The sequence below is a fragment of the Strongylocentrotus purpuratus genome, unplaced genomic scaffold (genome assembly GCF_000002235.5).
Source record: "Strongylocentrotus purpuratus isolate Spur 01 unplaced genomic scaffold, Spur_5.0 spur5_scaffold_15, whole genome shotgun sequence".
NCBI lineage: Eukaryota > Metazoa > Echinodermata > Echinoidea > Camarodonta > Strongylocentrotidae > Strongylocentrotus > Strongylocentrotus purpuratus.
Window position 1 is genome coordinate 29,577,919 of NW_022145600.1, and position 22,300 is coordinate 29,600,218.

General features: G+C 38.4%; 1 protein-coding gene across 1 annotated transcript in view; it reads right to left on the reverse strand.

Annotated features, from left to right (window-relative positions):
- Positions 1-112: 112 nt before the first annotated feature.
- LOC591301 (kinetochore-associated protein 1) overlaps positions 113-22,300 on the reverse strand; it is a 50,869-nt gene continuing 28,681 nt past the window's right edge. Inside the window, exons 25-47 of the mRNA XM_030986136.1 lie at positions 21,075-21,181; positions 20,356-20,548; positions 19,252-19,347; positions 18,169-18,264; positions 17,704-17,794; positions 17,251-17,309; positions 15,854-15,938; positions 15,174-15,317; positions 14,543-14,616; positions 13,977-14,184; positions 13,391-13,509; positions 12,011-12,078; positions 10,141-10,210; positions 9,154-9,269; positions 8,177-8,312; positions 7,136-7,231; positions 4,786-4,897; positions 3,986-4,049; positions 3,368-3,497; positions 2,468-2,554; positions 1,729-1,874; positions 955-1,048; positions 113-313 (exon numbers count right to left, since the gene is read on the reverse strand). Of these exons, the coding sequence (XP_030841996.1) occupies positions 230-313; positions 955-1,048; positions 1,729-1,874; positions 2,468-2,554; positions 3,368-3,497; positions 3,986-4,049; positions 4,786-4,897; positions 7,136-7,231; positions 8,177-8,312; positions 9,154-9,269; positions 10,141-10,210; positions 12,011-12,078; positions 13,391-13,509; positions 13,977-14,184; positions 14,543-14,616; positions 15,174-15,317; positions 15,854-15,938; positions 17,251-17,309; positions 17,704-17,794; positions 18,169-18,264; positions 19,252-19,347; positions 20,356-20,548; positions 21,075-21,181 (2,475 nt within the window). The 3' untranslated portion in view covers positions 113-229. The remainder of the gene's footprint in view (positions 314-954; positions 1,049-1,728; positions 1,875-2,467; positions 2,555-3,367; positions 3,498-3,985; positions 4,050-4,785; positions 4,898-7,135; positions 7,232-8,176; positions 8,313-9,153; positions 9,270-10,140; positions 10,211-12,010; positions 12,079-13,390; positions 13,510-13,976; positions 14,185-14,542; positions 14,617-15,173; positions 15,318-15,853; positions 15,939-17,250; positions 17,310-17,703; positions 17,795-18,168; positions 18,265-19,251; positions 19,348-20,355; positions 20,549-21,074; positions 21,182-22,300) is intronic.

Sequence of the window (22,300 nt, forward strand, 5' to 3'; positions counted from 1 at the left end):
GGGGCACGCTACATGAGTCCTATCTCGCACCCCGGGGCAACGTGTCTGACACGGCCGGTTGTAGCAACTACTCCGAAGATCAAGATACATTAATCTTGATCTTAGGAGACACGAACAAACAAACGTATGAAATGTTCTTTGGTCTTGACAATCAAAGGAATGATAAGGCACAAAAGTAGTACTATCGGTAAAAAATTGAATTCAAGGGAGAACACTTCAGCTAAAAGCATCAATCAGCGTCGTCGTCTTCTTCCTTCATTAAATTCATGATGTTCATGGCATCATCCTCCAGACCATGGGATGCCAGGTAGACCTGGAGAAGAGAAAGATGAGAATGGGTTACTGTAACTTCATAAACATATGTGCATATTTAAAACGTGAATGTGGGAGTTCATAAAAGCATACTGCGTTTACTCTAGGTTTAAAATCCCTACTCAGAGGATTAAGTTAGTCCACTGTTTACAGAGCGCCTTGTTTCAAGGTTTCTTTATTTTCACATAATATAACATAATCAAATGAATATGCAATATATACAAATTCAATAACATGATATTAACCAAAGATTCAACAAATGATTATACAATTATTCAAATAAATTATTCATGATTGGCACAGAGCTAAAACAAAGTGGAGAAGTCTATTAAAAAAGCATGGCTTGTATTTTATAGACCTTGAGAACAAAAAAAGTTACAATTGCTCTGTAAAATAATTAGAAAATATATGAATAAAAATGCTTAGGTACATGTAATCCTACACCCACCCCCCCCCCTACGCTACGCTACAAAAAGGTTGTCTTTAACATTGGTGTATATACAACAAAATTAAAAATTGTATTATTTACTTTTTACTTTAGGAGAAGAATTGTCACTTGAAAAGGAACAAAGTTTATAGTACAGGTAACAAATCTAGAAATGCTAGAAATTGGCAAGCACAAAATGGAGGTTCGTTCCTAACCTTTAAGAGTTCCATGCCTGTTGATTCATGTGCAGTCGGTGTGACAGGGTAGTAGACATGAAACACATTCACAAGGTTGATGGCATCCCATAACCTGTGTAATAATGCAGACAAATATCAGGTGCAACAAGCTCTCAATAATTCTATTTTAATGGGCTGTTAGATTCACATGAAATAAGTTAATAAGGAGGAATTCAAGTCACAATTTGGCTTTTAAGTTGTAACACAGTTGGAATAGTTGCTTCAAAATGATGAGAAAGGATATGAAAGAGGATACTCGCTTTATGTATTTCAAAATAAACTGTCCCTTTATACAATTATACAACAGTATTCATACCATTGTTCTAACTTTAGTCCAGGTTTAAGAGAGTACATTTTGTCAACTGATTTATGGAGTGCCAAGTCAATTAACCCATAAATATTAATACAATTCTGAATTGAATTGAAGAACAAAAGTCATGCCGTTACAAAATTGATTTCTAATTCTAATTTCATGACTGGATTTTTGTCAAAGAATAACAGTTATTTGTACAGAATAAAGATCTTGACATTTGGTACTCCGTAAATCACTGGACTAAGTTCAACCTGGGTATAGTTTCACAAAACCATCATAAGAACGATTCACCGACATCCCATCGAAACACATGTTAATTGTAATACATGCGTTTCAAGGGGATGGTGGTGAACTTGTTCTTAGGACAGTTTCGTGAAACCATCCCCAGGTTTGACTTCGATAGTCCACCATTAAAAATATAAGCCTGAGCATGTTTGTACCTGTCTGCTTGTATTGTCCTCTGGACTAGCTCCTGGAGTTGATCATGCTTTGCCAGATGGTGGACCAGTCCCATGAAGTGCTTGGACTCTAGAAGGAGTTCATACATGCCCTTTGATGCTATGTGTCTGTACACTTCAGCTACAACCTATCAACATAAAAAGACAAACAATAGGGTAAATCTCTTACAGGGCTCTGCAAAAACAATTTTCCACAGGGGCTCTATGATGAAGGCTGGACATTATTTAATCAGTCAAAGAGACACGTTTCTATTAAAGATATCCACCAACGTAACCTTAACCCTAACCGTACTGTGTGGAAATAAGCAACCTGAGTTATATACTGGAGTTTTTCAGAAACATGCCTTTACACCTGATTAAATAATGCCTACCATAATGAAGACCCCCTGTTAAAAACGTTTAAGTTTTGGGGGTCCAGCGTTAAATTTTGGGTGGCCCATGTGAACATCATTCATGCTAGTTTCAAGCACAACCTTGTGCTTTCAATTTTTTATAGTTTAAACTGATAAGAAATTCACTGAAGAATTCTTTATTGTTGTATGTCATGTTTTCATATATTCAATTTCTATACTTACATGGTATACTTACAATAAAGAGGAGACAAAGAAAAATTGAATGATAAGAACTGCTCCAAGCAGTCTTTATGGATATAAACTGAACATTTTTTTAATACAAACCTGATCTTTAATCAAATAACAATAAAAAGATGACAATGGCTTACATGTTCATGTTCTGGTAGGGGTTGTTTCTTTTCCATAAGTTGAGACAGAGAATCTAAGATGATAATGTGACGTGTATCCAAGAGGGTCTGTAAAGGAGCAAACAAAACAAACTAAATTCTACTCCTCAATCCTATCAAAACAAAAAATTAAGATAGCAATCCAGTGTATCTACATATATTGCATTATATATAGAGTTGCATATTAGAACAAATGCTCTCTAGCATTGTTTCTAAAAGCTACAAACATATGTGATATCCTTCATTAGTATTACATTCAATCTACCGGTAGTCATTTGGTAATTAATTAAATAAAAATAGAAGCATCAATCAATCAGTCAATGATCAGTTCATCAAACCATCAGATAACCTACTAAATTAACCGCTTACTTAATCGATTCGTCAATCACACAAACAACCTATAAATCATTCATTCAACCAGGTGATCTGATAATTGCTTCGGTGTCACTTGCTCTGGTTTCAATCGCTCAATGCTTTATTTCTCCAAACACACATGGATAGGATTATGGTTGCGAATTAGATTTAGGGCTTTTGTTAAGGTAGGTATAGTGCTTGGTCCTGCCTCTTGTTACCTCACTAATGATTGACAGATGATGTCACAAGATGAGTGAAATCTGGAGCTTTTTTTAGGGTGGAGCTTAGCAGGTCTGAGAGAATTATTTTACAAAATATTTAAAAATTGAAGAAATATATTTAGAGTTGTGTGCAGACCTGCACACCAACAGGAATCAACTTATATTTGGATGTCACCCGACCTTCAAGTAGATCTGAGTCTTTGTGAGACACCCCCTAGGTGTCCTACAGGTGTACAACCATTAATCAATCAATTAATACATTTATTTATCATAGTAGAAATGAATATGAAGCAAGAGATGTTCTTACATCAATCTGAGTGTCTCTCTTGGTTTTGTCTGGTATGTGTAGAAGGCAAGCCAGTGCCTCTGCATGCATATCGACCCTCAGAAACTGACAGCTAAGCCGTATGAAATCAAGATCATACAGGACCGGACACCTAACATACAAATCAAGCACAGATAAACAGTGACTGACATTTACATTTCAACTTTGTTAATTCCTTGTGGGTCTTGGGAGACTAATCCCGCCCCAAAACAATAGTATTTACCATGGTCCATTGTATCAGGATGAAGGATTACAAGTGGGAACATATATCTTCCTAAAACTGAAACAGTTTTACAAGTTGGAATAGCTGAACAAACAAAAATCCCTTGAAAAGGTATTTAATGCTTCATTTGACAATGAAAAAGCAGTATAATAGAAATTAAAAAAAACTCTTTACAGACAAATAAAAAAGCAGGTACACTAATAAAAGAAGAACAAGATAATCTATAATAATTACAACTGTATATCCATTTTCTATTTCTCTGTTACAGACAACATATCAAAAGTAATCCAGTCATGTCTCGACAGAAAGTTAATAAAGTGACATTTGTGTCAGTAATGACCTGTGACCCTAAACAAATATTATAGGACCTCACTTACTTCTGAACCAGTGACAGCACATTTCTACACCTCTCCGATTGTTCCTCACTCAGTGGCGTACAGCCTGCAAAGAAACATCGGTTGGAAGATTAATAGTCCAGTCAAAAAAGCAATTTAATCAAAACGAATTGGAAAAGAATATATTCCACTGCATAGTATGTAAATTAAAAGGGATGGAATGAATCTAAAAATTGTTTTCACTGTGTTTACTGACCTTATAAACATCACTTAAAAAGCCTGTCTGCACTACTTGCGCCCTCTATATAGCCTACAATGCCTAAGCGGTACCTGTTGGTCCCCCATGGTCCCCTTTTTCTTATGTTAATTGAGAGCTGATTTGATGAAATAACCACCTGTCAGTAACCACGGCACGGACGTCTATTCCCTCCTGGCCAAACTAGTGCAGACAGGCTTCAAGTATAGCACTCAAAGTGCAATATATGAATTTTCTAATTTGGCAACTCAAGAACTTGTAGGAAAAGGCATCCAGTACAAGAATCAAAAGCACCAGTATATAAAGTGAGAGTGGGGTGGTGAGCACTAGATGGTGGTGAGCACTAGATGGTGGTGGTGGTTGGTGGTGGTGGTTATTTTACCTGACTGTTAAGAAAGCATAAATGCTTGTAAGTAAGCAACCAGACGGCCGACGGCTTTAGGTCCTCTCAGACGGACCTGGTAATGAGGATTAATGCCTTACCAAAGGGCACTAGCGCATCGCCTTGGTTTCGAACCCGGGTCACCGGATCATGAGACCACTGCTATACTGACTGAGCTATTGCGCCTCCTTATGAGATACTCACTTGACATGAACGGAGTAGCGAGGATGACAGACCACACCTTAGGAAGACACTGAATGGACCTCAGTTCCCTTAGCCCAGCTAGTTGGACCAATACATACTCCAGATAATCCAGCTATGTTTAGAATCAAGAATAATGTATCAAACAAGAGACATACATGTATATTAGCGGTCATGTTGAAGAGAAACATCATATGTAATGCAGTACTTGTAAATTAAGTGAGAATCTCAATATATTGGACCAGTCTGTATAAGTAAGCATATTGCAAATTAACAAAAGACATTTTAAACAGACGAAGATTCCCTCTCTACATTTCAAAATAACAACTCTTAAAGTAATAGAGGTGCTGTGTAAATACACAACAGAATTTTGTTAATAGGGTGATGACCATGTCATTAATTTTCTATGAAATTGTAAGTATTACTTCACAAAATGAAGTAAAACTACCTATTCAAAAGGGAGATCATAAAACAAATACCTGCATATACTACATATAATTTAGACACCAGCTAAATCTTTAAGAGCTGAGCCCCTTTTGAAATAACACTATTATTATGACAATCCCCTTTACCTTGTAGATTTATTGAGAGTGTCTTAGAGCCTGTCTGCACTAGTTTGGCCAAAAGGGATTAGACCTCCCTGCATGGACACTGACAGGTGGTTATCTCATCAAATTGGCTCTCAATTAACATATGAAAAAAAGGATCATGGGGGACCAACAGGCACCGATTGGGCATTGTTTGCTACATGTATATAGAGGAGGCACTTTGATTGGCTGAATAGGAAGATTCAGGCTGCTACTTGCCAGAATCGTTGACACTGTCGAAGAGAAGCTACCTACTACACAGGCAGGTTTCAGGAAAGGTAAATCAACCACCGACCAAGTAGTCAGGCTTGTAAACGACATAGAGACGGCCTTCCAGAAGAAGCAGAAGTTTGGTGCAGTTCTTGTCGACCTTACTGCGGCATTTGACACAGTATGGCACCGTGGCTTATACCTCAAGACCCTGCAGACCATTCCAGATGTAAGAATCGTGAAATTCATCATGCTGCTTGTACAAGACCGGTCATTTGTCCTCGAAACATCAAACGGCGAATGCAGTAGGAAGAGGAAACTCCGCAATGGTGTGCCGCAAGGCTCTGTCCTCGCTCCGATACTTTTCAACATCTATGTCTCTGATATGCCCAAAGGGGAATGCATGCAGTACTCCTACGCAGACGACACCGCACTGGGGTTCAACAACCACTCCTTCGAAGCAATCGAAACATCACTGGAGAAGGACCTGAAAATGCTAGCCGAGTTCTTCAACAGATGGCATCTCAAGATAAGCATAACAAAGACTGTATCCTCCGTCTTCCACCTGGCTTACCGATGCGCCAACCGAGAGCTGAATATCTCACTAGATGGGTCTAGGCTGAACTTCGTCTCAACACCAAAGTACCTAGGTGTCACTCTTGACCGAAGCCTCACCTTCCACGAGCATGCCAAAGCCACAGCCCAAAAGACCCAAGCCAGAGTGTCTCTCCTAAAGAAGCTTGCAGGGACCGGATGGGGAGCTAATTTCACCACCCTTCGCACCTCCACTCTAGCTCTTGCCTTCTCCACTGCCGAGTATGCTGCACCTGCATGGAGCCACAGCACCCATGTACACAAGGTTGATGTTGTCCTCAATGACGCTATGAGACTAATCAGCGGAACACTCACTGCAACACCAGTCAGCAACCTGCCAATATTATCTGGCATACCACCAGCTCAGCTCAGACGAGATGCGCAGTATGCTAAGCTTGCCCAAAAGCATGACAGAGATAAATGCCTTGTTCCTGCCCCCTCTGCCTTTGAAGGACAGCGTCTCCCTAGAAGACACTTTGCAACACAGGCTGCTGAGCTGCGGCCTGAGAACCCCCCCTCCACCTTAGCCACTTGGATAACAAAACGCTGGTCAGACCAGTGGAATTCGTCCACTACCAACCTGAAGGAGTTCATCCCAAAGCCCTGTGCAAAACCAAGTGGCAGCGACCTCCCAAGAAAAGCCTGGGTCAACCTAAACCGTGTCAGAACTGGAGTTGGCCGCACACAATATTTCCTACATAAAATTGGAGCTGAATCATCACCAAACTGCGCCTGTGGAGAGATCCAAACTATGGATCATGTCATTGATGATTGTCCGATCCACAAATCCCCCCACGGCGCTTCCGGACTTCGTGAGCTCGATGATGAGACGATCTGTTGGCTCAATAACGATCTTCCTATCTAGATGATGTACTCCCTGATATTCTTTGCACGAACGAACGAGAGGAGGCAAGTAGCTACAAGTAGTGCAGACAGGCTTTAAGACAGTGTATATTATTTACCATTCCAAATTTTTGGAGCTGTTGAAGCATACTGTTCCACAGATGTTTGTCATGGACCTCGTACTCCAGACAAAGCTTGGCAATCAGTTGAACACTCTGAGGATAAAAATAATTATGAAAGACTTAAAAATGTACTTGTGCAGCTTATGCCATAATACTTCTAAACGATTTCAAGTAGAACAGAGTTTAACACTTTTTGGCAGTACAATTGCCACACTCCACCCAGGTGAGGTACATGGGTACACTGGCAGGAATAGGTTCCTTGAAATGCTCGAGCACTGTAACAGCAGCCGTCCTAAAACCAGGGTAATGATAATGGAGCACCAGGAGTGGCAATGTGCCAGACATGAGCGCTATCAAGACTTCACTGTTATCATTATTATTATAATTAACCACTGAAATACAGATACTCACTCTTATAGGTTTGACTATGAAAACCCCTTATTTTCTAAATGAAATTTTAAACAAGTTCAGGAACTGTACGCTTTGACATTATTGCACATTATATCCAAGATGAACGAGGACAAAATAATCTTAAGAAGACAAAAAATGGTGTCGTGAAATATTCTCTGTGATACATCATCATGAATTTGGATTAAGAGTAAAAATGAAAATCTTTAACTTCCAATTTTCATCATGATGCAGGCTGTAGGTTAGGGTTAGGGTTCATGTTAGGTCCGAGTTAGAAGTAAGCAGAACAAGTTTGTAGAACCAGTGAAGAGAGGGTGTCATAGGACCTCCTATGGGGCGTTGCAAGAAAGTTGCAAACAATTGCAAATCCCCAAAATCAAGCGTAAGTCTTGCAATTCATTGCAAATTTGCAATTGATCGCAACTCAACTTTCTTGCAATGCCCCATTAGTAAGAGAGAGAGAGAGGGGGGGGGGGGGGACGTTATTGTTAAAACTGTAATCTTAACAAAATCCTAGGAAAATTAGGAGACTAGTGCAAGAAAGTTGAGTTGCAATCGATTGTAAATACCAGTTGCAAATTTTGTATCTTGCAATCGATCGCAACTTTCTTGCAACGCCCCACTACTCACCCTGGGCTCATGGTTGTGGTTCTTCCATAGACCCCTGACCAGACTGGCCTTGTTGGAGGATGTCAATGTGGACAGATCCATGGCAATGTTGAGAGCCTCAAACTCACTCAGATACACCAGATTCTTCAAGTACTCTCTGTCAAAGGAAATTAGTATTTAAAGGCATCGTTTTACAATATTAAATCTGAGATGCATGGCCCTACGAGTTATCAGTGTTTGTGATATGGTGTAATATTGAAGCCCTAGAAAAATTGTGCTTCAAATTTCGAAATGATCATGAAGTGCCTCAAAAAAGTAAAAATCTTTACCATACTCATTTTTCCAAATAGACTGTAGTGTTATAAAAACTGTTTCGAAAAAAAAGAAAAAAAAAAAATGTGGTTTCCAATCATAAAAGTCATTGGATTCCAGACTGACCTAAAGGTTTATAATTATGATTGCAGCATGAGCTAAATCCAGGATTTTGTTTCAGAATCTGAGGCAATGTCACCAAGTCACTTTAATGTAAGAGATCATAGTTGATTGTTGGTTACTCATGAGGATTTATGATCCCAATTGCATTATAGTATGATACATAATATTTTTATTTCCTTCTCTATCCCTTCTCACTGTAAAATGCAACAAACTCAAAGAGGGAAATCAGAATGTCAGAGAGAATTTAAGAGATTTTTAATGATATACCTGTATCATTGATCAATTTAAACTGATTCGCATTGTAGATTTAACAATTTCTAATGTATTGTCAACAAAACTCATCATATTTTCACTTCTTTAAATATATGGTATCAGAATTTGGTCAAATGTTCCAAGCTATTTCTAGTTATATTTGTAATATGAGAGAACTTCAGGAGCAAACCATCCAATGCATTGCTACAATATCATTCTTTCATATAGTACTAAAAATAATGAAAATACAAATTATTTTTGAAAATTCTCAAAACCTTGCTCAACTTTCTCTTTACATTCTCATTACATACCTGAGCTCAGAGGCAGACTGTTTGGAGACTTGAGAAATGACGGCATCGTCGGAGAGAGAGAAGAGACAACGTAGTGCCCTCACCTGGCATCCCGTAGTGACGTGAGTCGAGGTTTGCTAGAAAGAAAAAAAACAATACATCATCGATACTTGTAAAATCCCATCGTCATTCCTCCTCACTCATATATACATGTATATTATTTTCTGTGCATGACTATATCTTTGTTTTTGTTTTTCGTCAACTTAACAATTATTGTATTGATTTTTGTATGAGTATATGTATGTTATATATGTGTATCGCAATACCATGTAACACAACAAATTTTCATTGTTTAATGGACAATAAATATGAACCTTATGAACAACATTACAACAAGAGTCATACTTCTCTTCATGAGAGATTCAACAATGCACCATAGAATCGGGGAGCAGTATTTGCTCAATTTGATTCCATTTTTGTTGACCCTGTTCATACCTCCTGCCTAAACATAGCCGCAAATATTGCTGCTCCTTTATGGATATGTTAGCAAAAGCAGCAAATGTGAAAGGGTATTGCCAAATTACGAAGTATTTTCCTGTCTCATATTGCAGAGCTATTCTACAGGCTTGTACCCTAGTAATGAGAACTAGGAATATAACACACTGCCTTTAACATGACCGGTAAGCAAGGAAAATACGATACCAAAATCCAGAACCAGTGTAAATCAGCAATTTGACGGTATAAAAAGGGTATTCAAAGAATGTTATTTGATTTACCAAAAGTGTATCTGTCGAAAGCAACAATAGAATTTTGTGTATTTGTGAGAAAAAATTGTATTTCACATGAATATTATGAATTTCAAGTTCCATTTCCAACACAGCCTTATCATTGAGTGGATAATTTTTATTTTTTTAATTTTTTTTTTGGATAATGAGAAAGAAAGACTGGATGTTGAGACAAAGAGCCACAAAATGAAAACACAGAGAAGAAGAACACAGAGAAAATTACCTTGAATGCAACATTTAACAAGAAGAGAACTGTACTCTCTGGATTCTGTCTTTGCAGCAGATATTTCAACCTAGATATTGAAGCAGGAGAAAAATGGATTTTTATTCAAGTTTAAAATTATGCATACTTTATCCATCGTCATAATAAAACGGACAGGCACACATGACATTGAACAGGGATGTCAAGCACATTGATCTTTGTTGAGGTGGTGGCACAGTCATGGATGGAGGCCCCATGTGCAGGAGAATCACAACCTATGCACATTGAGAACCCGCGACATACTTTGTGGGTGAGTAGGGGGACACCCTGGTGAAGTATCCCCCCCCCCCCCCCCCCCCCAAACAAAAAAAAAAAAAAAAAAAAAAAAAAATCCTAATCAAGATAGACATGAGGGTTATAGTGATTAAGTAATAGTGATTAAGTCGTCCCCCACCCACTGCCAGGCACAGGTGATGCTGAATACTATGAGAGGGAGGAGGAGAGAGTGAAAAAAAAAGAGAGAAGAAAAAGGAGGAAGAGGAAGACTAGAAGCAGTGGGAAGAGAATACGGAAAAATAGAAAGAGGAGAAGGAGATGTTTGAAAAGGAACAAAGTGAGATGGAAAAGAGGAAAGTGAGATGGAAAAGAGGAAAGTGAGATGGAAAAGAGGAAAGTAAGATGGAAAAGAGGAAAGTGAAATGGATGGAAAAGTGGAAAGTGAGATGGAAAAGTGGAAAGTGAGATGGAAGAGAGGAAAGTGAGATGGAAAAGAGGAAAGTGAGATGGAAAAGAGGAAAGTGAGAGGGAAAAGAGGAAAGTGAGATGGAAAAGAGGAAAGTGAGATGGAAAAGAGGAAAGTGAGAGGGAAAAGAGGAAAGTGAGATGGAAAAGAGGAAAGTGAGATGGAAAAGAGGAAAGTGAGATGGAAAAGAGGAAAGTGAGATGGAAAAGAGGAAAGTGAGATGGAACAGAGGAAAGTGAGATGGAAAAGAGGAAAGTGAGATGGAAAAGAGGAAAGTGAGATGGAAAAGTGGAAAGTGAGATGGAAAAGAGGAAAGTGAGATGGAAAAGAGGAAAGTGAGATGGAAAAGAGGAAAGTGAGATGGAAAAGAGGAAAGTGAGATGGAAAAGAGGAAAGTGAGATGGAAAAGAGGAAAGTGAAATGGAAAAGAGAAAAGTGAGATGGAAAAGAGGAAAGTGAGATGGAAAAGAGGAAAGTGAGATGGAAAAGAGGAAAGTGAGATGGAAAAGTGGAAAGTGAGATGGAAAAGTGGAAAGTGAGATGGAAAAGAGGAAAGTGAGATGGAAAAGAGGAAAGTGAGATGGAAAAGAGGAAAGTGAGATGGAAAAGTGGAAAGTGAGATGGAAAAGAGGAAAGTGAGATGGAAAAGAGGAAAGTGAGATGGAAAAGAGGAAAGTGAGATGGAAAAGAGGAAAGTGAGAGGGAAAAGAGGAAAGTGAGATGGAAAAGAGGAAAGTGAGATGGAAAAGAGGAAAGTGAGATGGAACAGAGGAAAGTGAGATGGAAAAGAGGAAAGTGAGATGGAAAAGAGGAAAGTGAGATGGAAAAGAGGAAAGTGAGAGGGAAAAGAGGAAAGTGAGATGGAAAAGAGGAAAGTGAGATGGAACAGAGGAAAGTGAGATGGAAAAGAGGAAAGTGAGATGGAAAAGAGGAAAGTGAGATGGAAAAGAGGAAAGTGAGATGGAAAAGAGGAAAGTGAGATGGAAAAGAGGAAAGTGGTGAAGGAGCGGAGGTGGAGGAGAACAAGGAGAAGATAAGGGAAAGAGATGAATAGGAAGAAAATGAGGAGTAGATAGAGGATGTGGAGGAGGAGAATGAGGAAAATAAACAGGAGTAGGAGGAGAAGGAGAAGAATAAGTAGATCAATACCTCATGAGACTTCTCTCTTCTTCTGGAATCTCATCCTCTCCTGATGACCCAAATGAGAAGTTCATGGTCTACGAGTGAATGACAAAAACACAACGCAACATATAATTTATTTTTTTTAGTTTGGTGATCTAGGCATAATATTTATTTCATTTTAGCATACTTCACAATGCATATCTGTATCTCCCATTCTGTTTCAAAACAAACCAACAACAACAAAAAAAGATAAAAACAAAATAAATATCCCATTACTTCTTCCTAACACATTATACCAGTGCACCTATTTTTCTACAGGGGAGCCTCATTACAAAGATCTAATGAACACTGTTATAACAAACTAGTGGGAACCTCAATACAAAGAACACTGTAATAAATTCAAATTACAAGTAAGCAATTTTGCTGGTCCCACTCCCTTGGTATTTTAATAGTTTTTAGCCCCTGATATAGCAAGGTTTCAACACAAAAAGGAAATTACTACAGTCGCAGGAAAAACTAGATGGAACTTTGACTGCACGCAGTCGAAAATGATGCCTCCGTCATAGAGCAATTTTACAAACCAAAACAGAAGAAATTTTTCAAATTCAAGTTCAATTGTATCCATTAACAGGTTCTCAGAATATCGTGATTACAAGCAATTTATCACATACATATATGACCCTTTGATCTTTGACCTCATGACCCTAAATTCTACTCAGTTCATTGGCTCTGCAAGATGTCCTGAGTTAAATAGTAATCCATCTGTCAGTTCTAATGAGAATGCGTTCACAAGCTATTTTTGCATACATAATGAGCCCATAACCTTTGACCTTATGAACCAAGAATCTAATCAGTTCATCAGCTCTGCAAGTAACATACATGACCTAAGTTGGCATGAATCCATCAATCGGTTCTTGAGATAACGCGATCACGAGCTGTTTTTGCATACATAATGAGCCCTGTGACCTTTGACCTTTAACCTCGTGACCCCAAAATCTATTCAGTTCATTGGCTCTGCAAGATACATACATGACCAAAGTTTGGCAGAAATCCATCAATCGGTTCTTCAGATAACGCGATCACGAGCTGTTTTTGCATACATAATGAGCCCTGTGACCTTTGACCTTTGACCTCGTGACCCCAAATCTAATCAGTTCATCGGCTCTGCAAGATACATACATGACCAAAGTTTGGCAGGAATCCATCAATCGGTTCTTCAGATAACGCGATCACGAGAACGGGACGTACGTACGTACGTACAGACGGACGGACGGACGGACGGACAACCCGAAAACATAATGTTTCCGGCTACTTCGTAACAGAGGCATAAAAATTGTTATAACACAGTCCCGCTTTAATCCTCATTTCATGATTAAATATTTTTCAAATATCTGGAAGGTAACGAACCGTTTCTTCTTGTTTGCTCATGACGGGTTGAGGCATCCATTGTTCCATCAGATGAATTCTAATCTTCTCTAAATTACTGTTGTTTATCTTGGCAATCTCCTCCACTGCAGCATTAATGTCTAGTGCACAGAATAAACAAATAAAATAAATAATGGAGTTAACATATTTAAAGCGTATATGTAATTACATATATTGAAACCCTGATTTTTTGCTTGATTTTAGTTGTTAGTATAGATATCTTGACTGCTATGAGACGCATTGCGGTTTCTATAGGCTCAAGGGGAAGTTACATCCTGATATGCCCCCGAGGCCCGTCATTTGCCTGGGTGGCAATTTTAGTAAAGAAATCAGTATCCTGGGAGCCAGATATTACAGACAATCAGGGAACAATCAAAGTTAATTTCTAATGGAATCTTACAAAGATTCCGAAACCTTATGATGATGAATTAATGGTTGCGAGATTTTTTAGTATGTTTACACAAATTGAAACTTCAATGAGATTACTTACAAATAGCCCTCTAAAAAACACTATAAAGCAATTATTTGTGTAACAGTCCACGCCCACTGACTGACCACAAAACCATACCTGGTAGGTTATGCTGGTAACCCTGCAGACACTGCTCAATGCTAGGGTGTTCGTAGAGCTTGAAGATGAGCTTAGCAGGTGTAGCGATCATCTGAACGTGCAAAGGATCGGCCAGGCCATGCCTCCGGAGAGCCTCCTCCGTGCAGACAGCTCGGTGCTCGGCAACCAGACGCTGGTGGGTGGCACAAGCCTTCTGGTGGTCAGGAGTCTGCCGTAAACAGGAGGTAAAAAGAAAAAATAATTCTAAGCTTCGTTTACAAAAATTGCCTCAAGAAAACTGCCATAGCAAAATTTAAAAGACCTTTCATCTGTTTGGAGCCAGACAGGTATTAACTCGCACACTGTATTACACAGAGTCCTATGCCCAACTGGCTATGAACTGACAATATTAAAGCAGATCGCAACTCACATTTTAGTTTCAAGCACCTGATATAGCAAGGTTTCAATACGGCAAGGTTTCTGTACCTTATCACACAAAAATAAGAGAGTACGCTTTGTTGTGTGTAAAACCCCTTTGTTCATCGCCATTTGCCATTCATTACGTAATAAGGAGGTCATATACTTACCCCTTCTTCACTCAACTCTTGCCATCTGCTAGCTAGTCGCTCACACATTTTCAGAGCCATCTCCTTCTGTTTACCTGGAAATTCAAGATGAATGAACATTATTGAGGTGTCGTGGTCAAGTGGATCACAAGGTCAGTGGTTCGTGTCCCGCCGCGGCACTAATGCAGAGTCCACGCAGAGCCAACGCAGAGCTAATGCAGAATAATCCAGAGCAAGCACACTTCTGGATCTAAAATGACAATATCTGCATATCTAAACAGGACGAGTTGGCTTGATTGCCTTTCAAATGTTTCGCAATCATTCCAAACACAGGAACATTAAACCAATACAAAATTTAGAAAACATTTTCCGTAATTCAAAAGATACTCATTATTTTGAACGCTTGGGCACATACAATAAACCAGAGCATCACATCATAGCTTTTCAGCCAACAGGATATACTGACAAATACGGTGAAACCTGTCTATTAGGATCACCAAAAGGAGACAAGAAAAGTGGTCTTTATGTACAGGTTCCTTTAGTACATGTTTCAAAGAGAAACCAATTCAACGGAAACAAAAAATGTGGTCTTTGTAGACAGGTGGTCACTAAAGCAGGTTTGACTGTACATAGGTCAGACAGGATTACTTACTGACTTGGAGCTCCTTGGCTATGAATCTAGCTGTCACGACGGCCATCTCAGGCTGCTTCACTTTGAGCAAAATGTTCTTGACCTTAGCTAGAGTATCCATGTCCAGCTTACAGGGTGGCCGGAATCCTTTGTCGCCCCTGCCATCTGTCATCAAAAAGAAATGATATAATAATTCGTTTTTCTTTCATTTTCTAAAATTAGATTCTAGATACGGTACATCCTGACAGAAAGGCACATTTTGTCATTGCCGGATGTATCATGTGATGATCTTGCATTTTTCACAAACGACGGGTATGATAAAGATGAAAAATGATTTAAGAAATAGCTCAAGTGCAACTGGAAAAATTTGGCAGCTTTGCCAGTCGTCTTTGAAAAGAAACTTCTCTCCTATTCGAATTGGTAATTTTATTTCCTGAGGCTGTTTCATTCTAAGAAACATACAAACACACATACAATTTGAAGCAAAAAAAAGATAGATGCCATTTTTTTCTGTACGTCATTCAAAAGTGGTTGGGAAAAATAATTGTGTATGAGAGCAAGCCCAAGGGATATCAGAAAAAAAATAAGACAAAAAATGACACTGGCTATGTTAATTTTTTTTTATTTTTGTGCATTCTTGCTCATTTATGTGTAAGACTATTAGTTAAACCCATGAGAGGAAACAGGTAGTATGACCTTACCTTCACCTGTAGCAACTTTCTGACCCAGCTGTCTTGCCTTGACTATGTTTTGGATGGTGGTCACATACAGCTGATCGGTGGAAAGCTGGAGAGGGAAACAGACAGTTAAACCAGAACTGCACTACTTGTACTACGCTCCTTGCGCCCTCTTTACAGCCAACAATGCCCAAGCAGTACCCGTTGATCCCCCATGGTCCCCTTTTTTTAATGTTAATTGAGAGCTGATTTGATGAGATAACCACCTGCCAGTGACCACGCAGGGAGGTCTAATCTCTCCTGGCCAAACTAGTGCAGATAGGCTTTAAACGCAGTGAACAAAAGTAAATATGTTTTTATTGTGTAGAGGTTTCATGGTCTAGTGGATTCGTCACTGGACTGTGGATCACACAGTTAGCAGTTTGAGTCCTGCCGCGGCACTCATGTCCTTTGGCAAGACATTAATCTACATTTGCCATTCTCCACCCAGGTGAGGTAAATTGGTACCCGATAAGAAAAAATTCCTTGGACGCTTTAGTGCCTTATTATGGCGGCTCAGCTACAGTCAGGGTAATAATAATACATGAGATTTATAAGGCGCCAAATCCACTTGACAGTCAAATGCTCAAGGCGCAGCTTGTGCAAAAGATGAAATACATGATACATATATACAAAAGTGCAATAGGAAATGTACAGATATGAAAGGTAACGGTAATCAATTATAAGCTAAATTAAACAGATATTTCTTAAGATTGTAATAATGTGATACTTTGTATTAAGCGCAGTATAGTATATTCATATAGTAGCTATGCTATATAAATGGACCTATTATTATCCTTATAATTGGGAATTGATAAGATATTTAATTAAGCCCATATTTAAGACTCGCAGTGAAGATTCAATTCCCAAAAAATTTACTTAGAAATCACTGTGAACTGTTATCACGCTCTAAATTATACGTTGTAGTAAAGTTTGTTAAATAAAATGTCAAGATGTGATTTAAGATTCTGCCCACCAACCCAAACAGAAAAGAAGAGGCTCACAAATTTATTTGTGGGGACATGGCATTAAAAGTGTATGTTTATGTGAAGACACGGCTGATGCACATAACACGTATCTTGCAAATTGTACACAACAGGATCGCTTGATTTTAATGTGTTCACGTATACTTCTATTTGATTCAATTCAAATGAGGGTTTATCCAAGACTTGTCAAAAAATCCAAAGACTAAAAATGCAAGTTTACATCAAACATACAATACTAAAAAAAAAGCATTCAAAAACATATATAAAATTTCTGAAGAATTGCTGAAGAACAGCCTTCAGCTGTGTAAAATGAATCAAATGAAGAGGAAATGACAGGCACAATTTTTATAACAATTGAAAAACAAAAATATAACAAATGATAATTGAGAAACTTACCCGTAGTACTTCAGCGATAGGTAGGAGTTCAGCCAGAGTGTCTTCACTGAGTTCACGACCTGCAAGTCAAAGTTCATAAACAGGTTAAACAGCATCCATTGTATCACCTGCACCCCTTTTGTTCTTTATGATTTAGGATGAATAGTAAACCCTTTTTTTTGTGTATGCCAAATTTGAAAGCAATTGGCCAAACTAGGCAATCACAATCAACTAAAATAAGTATAATCATGCAAATAATTATGCCTCTCAAATTTACCCGTTCTACTTTTATCAACTAATGATTTTCTTAAGGGCAACTATGCCAAAGGGTTGTTTCGCTTTTGCTCAGTGTATTTTCCACAGCTTTAATGACATAAGCATTTTAACAATTGACAGAAATACTCAAAATGTACTTATCGGTGTTACAAAGCTCTGTATTTTTAATTCAGTTAAATCTAAATTCATCTAACTCACAGAGAATTTTCCACTGTCCACCTTTCAAGAGAGGATGGAATGGTAGTCGTGTCTTTGAGAGCGGTGGTAGCGGTTTTGTGGTAAGCATCAGCTGAAAGGAAATTTAATGGAAGTTAGAAAATATGACGCAACATGAAATTCCATCGCATAACACTTACTTCCAAATACATATGACAACCTTCTACCCGTCAACGTGCAAGCTTTAGTTTCGTTTGAATCTTTAGCTTTTTAGTTATTAGCAGTATTTTACACCTAGTACATGTATGTATACCATGGGGACACATATAAGTGATAAATGAAAAGTGATACTAAAAATATTTATAAAAGGTGGCTAATCAGCATATTTTTTTTCTTCAATTATTTAAATTTAGTTTTTCTTTCATTTGTAAATGATGCATCCTGCTGTAGACCAGTGCAATCCACCACCCCTCCTATCTTAAATGCAAAAGAATGGACTTTGCTTACCCCTTCATCTTCTCCACTCTGTTGAAACATGATCTCATACTCTGACGGGGGCTTACGACGTGTATATGCCTCCAGGTAGTCCAGAAGTTGCAGACCCTACATGTATGTTAAAAAGATCAAAAAAACAAATTTGTATTAAAATTAATAATATTCCATATACTGTACATACAAATGAAATCCCAAGGCGAGTTTGGCTCGTTTTCTTTTACCTGACTGCTGTTAAAGTATGTGTATGCCTGTAATGTGAGCTGGTTAACTTGCAGACCTATGGCTGTAAAGTCCTCTCTGAGGGACTTGGTAATGACGATTAATGCCTTACCAAAGGGCTCACCCATCAACTTGGTTTCAAACCCGGGCCCTCCCGGTGAAGAGACCACTGCTTTACACCGAGTCATTTTAATTCCTTGATATTGGGTACATCATGCATTTTCTATTGAAATCACTAGTGCTTTTGATATGTTTGGTGATATAAAGAAACTTCAAAAGGTGGAAAAGGAAACAAAACAACCCAAACTGTAAGGCTTTTGTTTATAAAGGTGGACTAAGTTAAACCTGGTAAAACTGATTTATGGAGCATTAAGCTCCTTATGCTGTCCAAATTACTGTTCTTCTGTAAGAAAATGAATAATGAATTAAATCCAGTCATGAAATAAAAATGAGAAATTGATTTAATGTTGACAAGATCTTTGTTTAAGCAATAATAATAATAATAATAATTAAGCTTAAAACTATGTTTCATAGCGTTTTACATTGTAATTTTTATTACCGTCATTGGATTCAAATGCTATCTGCACATGATAGTGCACAGGCTTCGCTTCCTGAGGCGTATTTCGGCCAGGCACAATTTTTACAAGCCCAATCATAACCATAATAACATCTGCATCCTAGCAGGTGCCATTTTAACACCTAGGTGGAGAGTGGCAAATGTAGACTAATGTCTTGCCAAAGGACATTAAGTAATCCACGAAGCAATGGACTACCCCTACCCTATTAAACCTGGACTAAAGTTCATACGCTCTCATGAATAGCAGCCTAAATGAATATCTGATATTAAAATCGTTCTAGAGCACTGTTTATACATACCACCTCAGTAGAATGGGTTTGGTCCGTCACATCTAAGCAGCTATCGCTGATAATACCTAGCACTAGACGAAGCATCTCATAGTCATAGCAGTCAATCTGTGAGTTAAAATAAGGACAAATAACATCAGCAAGAACAAAAATGCACAAGAAGTAGTCAAGTTTTGAGTCCAAGCCCACAATAAAACGATCCCTTTCCATTTGTTTTACACTATTAAAGACTATATGCCAACTCGCGAGTTGAATATGGTCCGATCTGCAAAGCAGCTGCCATCGGGAATAGCTAGAACTAGACAAATCATCATTATGGAAGTAGCAGTCAATCTGTGTGTCAAAACAAGGCAAATTCATGGCAAAGAAAATGGTCAAGAAGGTGCGTGTACATGATGTAGGCAAGTTTCAAGGCCAAATCCAGAGTAAAACAACACCAATCGTTTTAAGGGATTGGTCACATATTGATAATTTGATAATGCTTATGATAATACATGTATACAATTGGTCTGTGCTGAAAATTTACTGGATTCAAGAAAATCGGTAATGAAGGATCATGAACAAATCAGTGAGCACCATAAATTTTCTAAACATATTGATTTTATATCGTTATCATTACCGGTTACATATTTGACGCCTAGGTGAAGAGTGGCAAATTTAGATTGATGTCTTGCCAAAAGATATAAGTGCCATGCCAGGACTTGAACCGCAAACCAAGTGATTGTCAGTTTGGTGAAATACCCACTAGACCACGACACCTTCACGTCATTAATCATTGCAAAAACAAGTTGCAACAATGGCTGTGTGTCTGTAATCCATGAAAATATCTGTACACAAAATATTGTCTTATAATAATAATAATAATAATAACCATAATAATATTCCACTTTTATATAGCGCTTAATACAAATGTCTCTAAGTGCTTTACAGATATACTATCACCCCGATCATTGGATTCAATACTTGCCCCCACACAATGTGTGCACAATCTCCACTCCCTGGGGAGTATTCCAGCCAGGCGTTACGTGACGCTCAGAAACTGTTTGATCAACAATGACGGTTGCATCCTACTGGGTACCCACACCTGGGTGGAGAGTAATTGCTGAACATATTCACCTTATCTACATTTGCCTTCAGCATCTGAACGAGAGCTCCTCTTTTTTGGATCATAGAAACGGCTGAGAGGATCACTTTCTTGTCCAGAGGCTTTTTGCTGTTGCCATGGTGATCTTCCCTTTCACTGTCACTAGGCAACAGCAGCAGACGAACATACATCATGAGCGCCTCCTGCTCATCTAGTTTGAAATCTCTGTACAAGGCAAATCAATCAAGGAAAGAAGCATAAGAGTATTAATTTTTTTTTACCCGAATGTTAAGATAGTATAGGCTTGTATAGAGGCAAACAGTGCACCTAATGCTTAAAGCCTATCTGAGGGACTTGGTACGCGTAACTAAATGCCTTATCAAAGGGCAGTAAAGTATCTGCTTGGTTCAGACCTGCCAGTTACAAGATCTACCACTAGGCCATCATAACACAATGACAGACTTGAGCGCAATACAAAAACCCACTTTTATTATTATTATTATAAAGCATAATTGTTCTTTGACTTTGACTACTACACATATCTTCTCATCCTTATGTATTTCAAATGTTGATTTCTCTCATTTTATTGTATAAGATTGTTTTTACATTTCTTTGGGATGAAATCCAAACTATGGGTGCTTACTTACAAGCATACCGGTACACATGCTTTCTTAGCAGTCAGGCAAAACTAAATATTTACAAAAAAACTAACCTTGGTGGTTGCAATAAATGAATATTAAAGTAGACTTGCCTGCAGTATTCAGTGATGAGTTCTAGACTGGTTTGTGGGTGAGTGATAAGCTGAGGTAACAACAGACGTTTCTTCTCCATGCTGTTGAACGCATCTTTGAAAGACACCTGGTATAAAGATCAAAGACAATCGAACAGTGATTGGATTTCTGCAACTAGATGCAACATATGATACACAGATTTTACACGCACCATTGCAATTATGGCTGATTACGAACCGTTACCAGTAGCTTTTTTTATTCTGATGAAATTTGTAAGACCCTACCGGACATAAATCATCTACAAGGCTGTGAGAGAATAAACATACACTGTCGCTCATAAAGGTGGAATATTTTTTTTTTACCCCAATTTATGGAATTATTTCAAAAATAATTTAAAAATAATAGATCTAGATAATAGTATACATACTCAGATTTTATTGAATAACAATTTGCCAATGTGTGTTTTGCGTGACTGCTAAAGCATGTGTATGCTACTATGCTTATCAACTAGGGGACCTACGCCCTTAAGTCATAAATGACTGTGCGCCCATGCCTTGAGCCATAATGCATGGCCTTCCAGAGGATTTTTTTTTATGTTGGGGACCAGGGTAAAATGCAATAAATTATTGAAAATTTATTGCATTTTCTGTGTTTTTTTTTTATTTATGTAATGATATGGATATTCTCGTGTTTACGTTTTCCTCAAAGGTTCATTGACGTACATGTACAAGGCAAATTCCTGGTAGATTTCGCTAGAACTATTTTTACAAACATACATGGTGAATTCCTTGTAAGCTATTTTTAACACCTGTTCCGAGACGTTGCGCTCTTAATTTTGGCTTTTTCGGCTTGGCCGATTGGATTAGGTGTCGCTGGGCGTGTCGCCACAGTTGACTTAAATTTAATCAGGCAAATTTGGGAAATAGATTTGTATTACAATTGGAAGGGTTTTTCCTTGTTGCCGGGTCTGTTCACACTATCGAAATAGTATGAGAGGGGAAGTGAGGATTACAGGTGTGTAATAGCCAGAAGCATGTGGGCTCGCTAGTGTGGACGGACATAGCAACATTTATCCCTTGTTATATTCCAGGGTTGTTGGGTCTCCGGGTGATTTGCATCTCTTGTTTGAGAGATTAGAATGTAAGAGACACAGGTGGGTGCGTGAAAGAAGTATGTGAGGAATAGAGATGCGGATCATCCGGAGCGCCTTATATCCTGGGGGTAAATTCGCCAAGAAATATAGGAC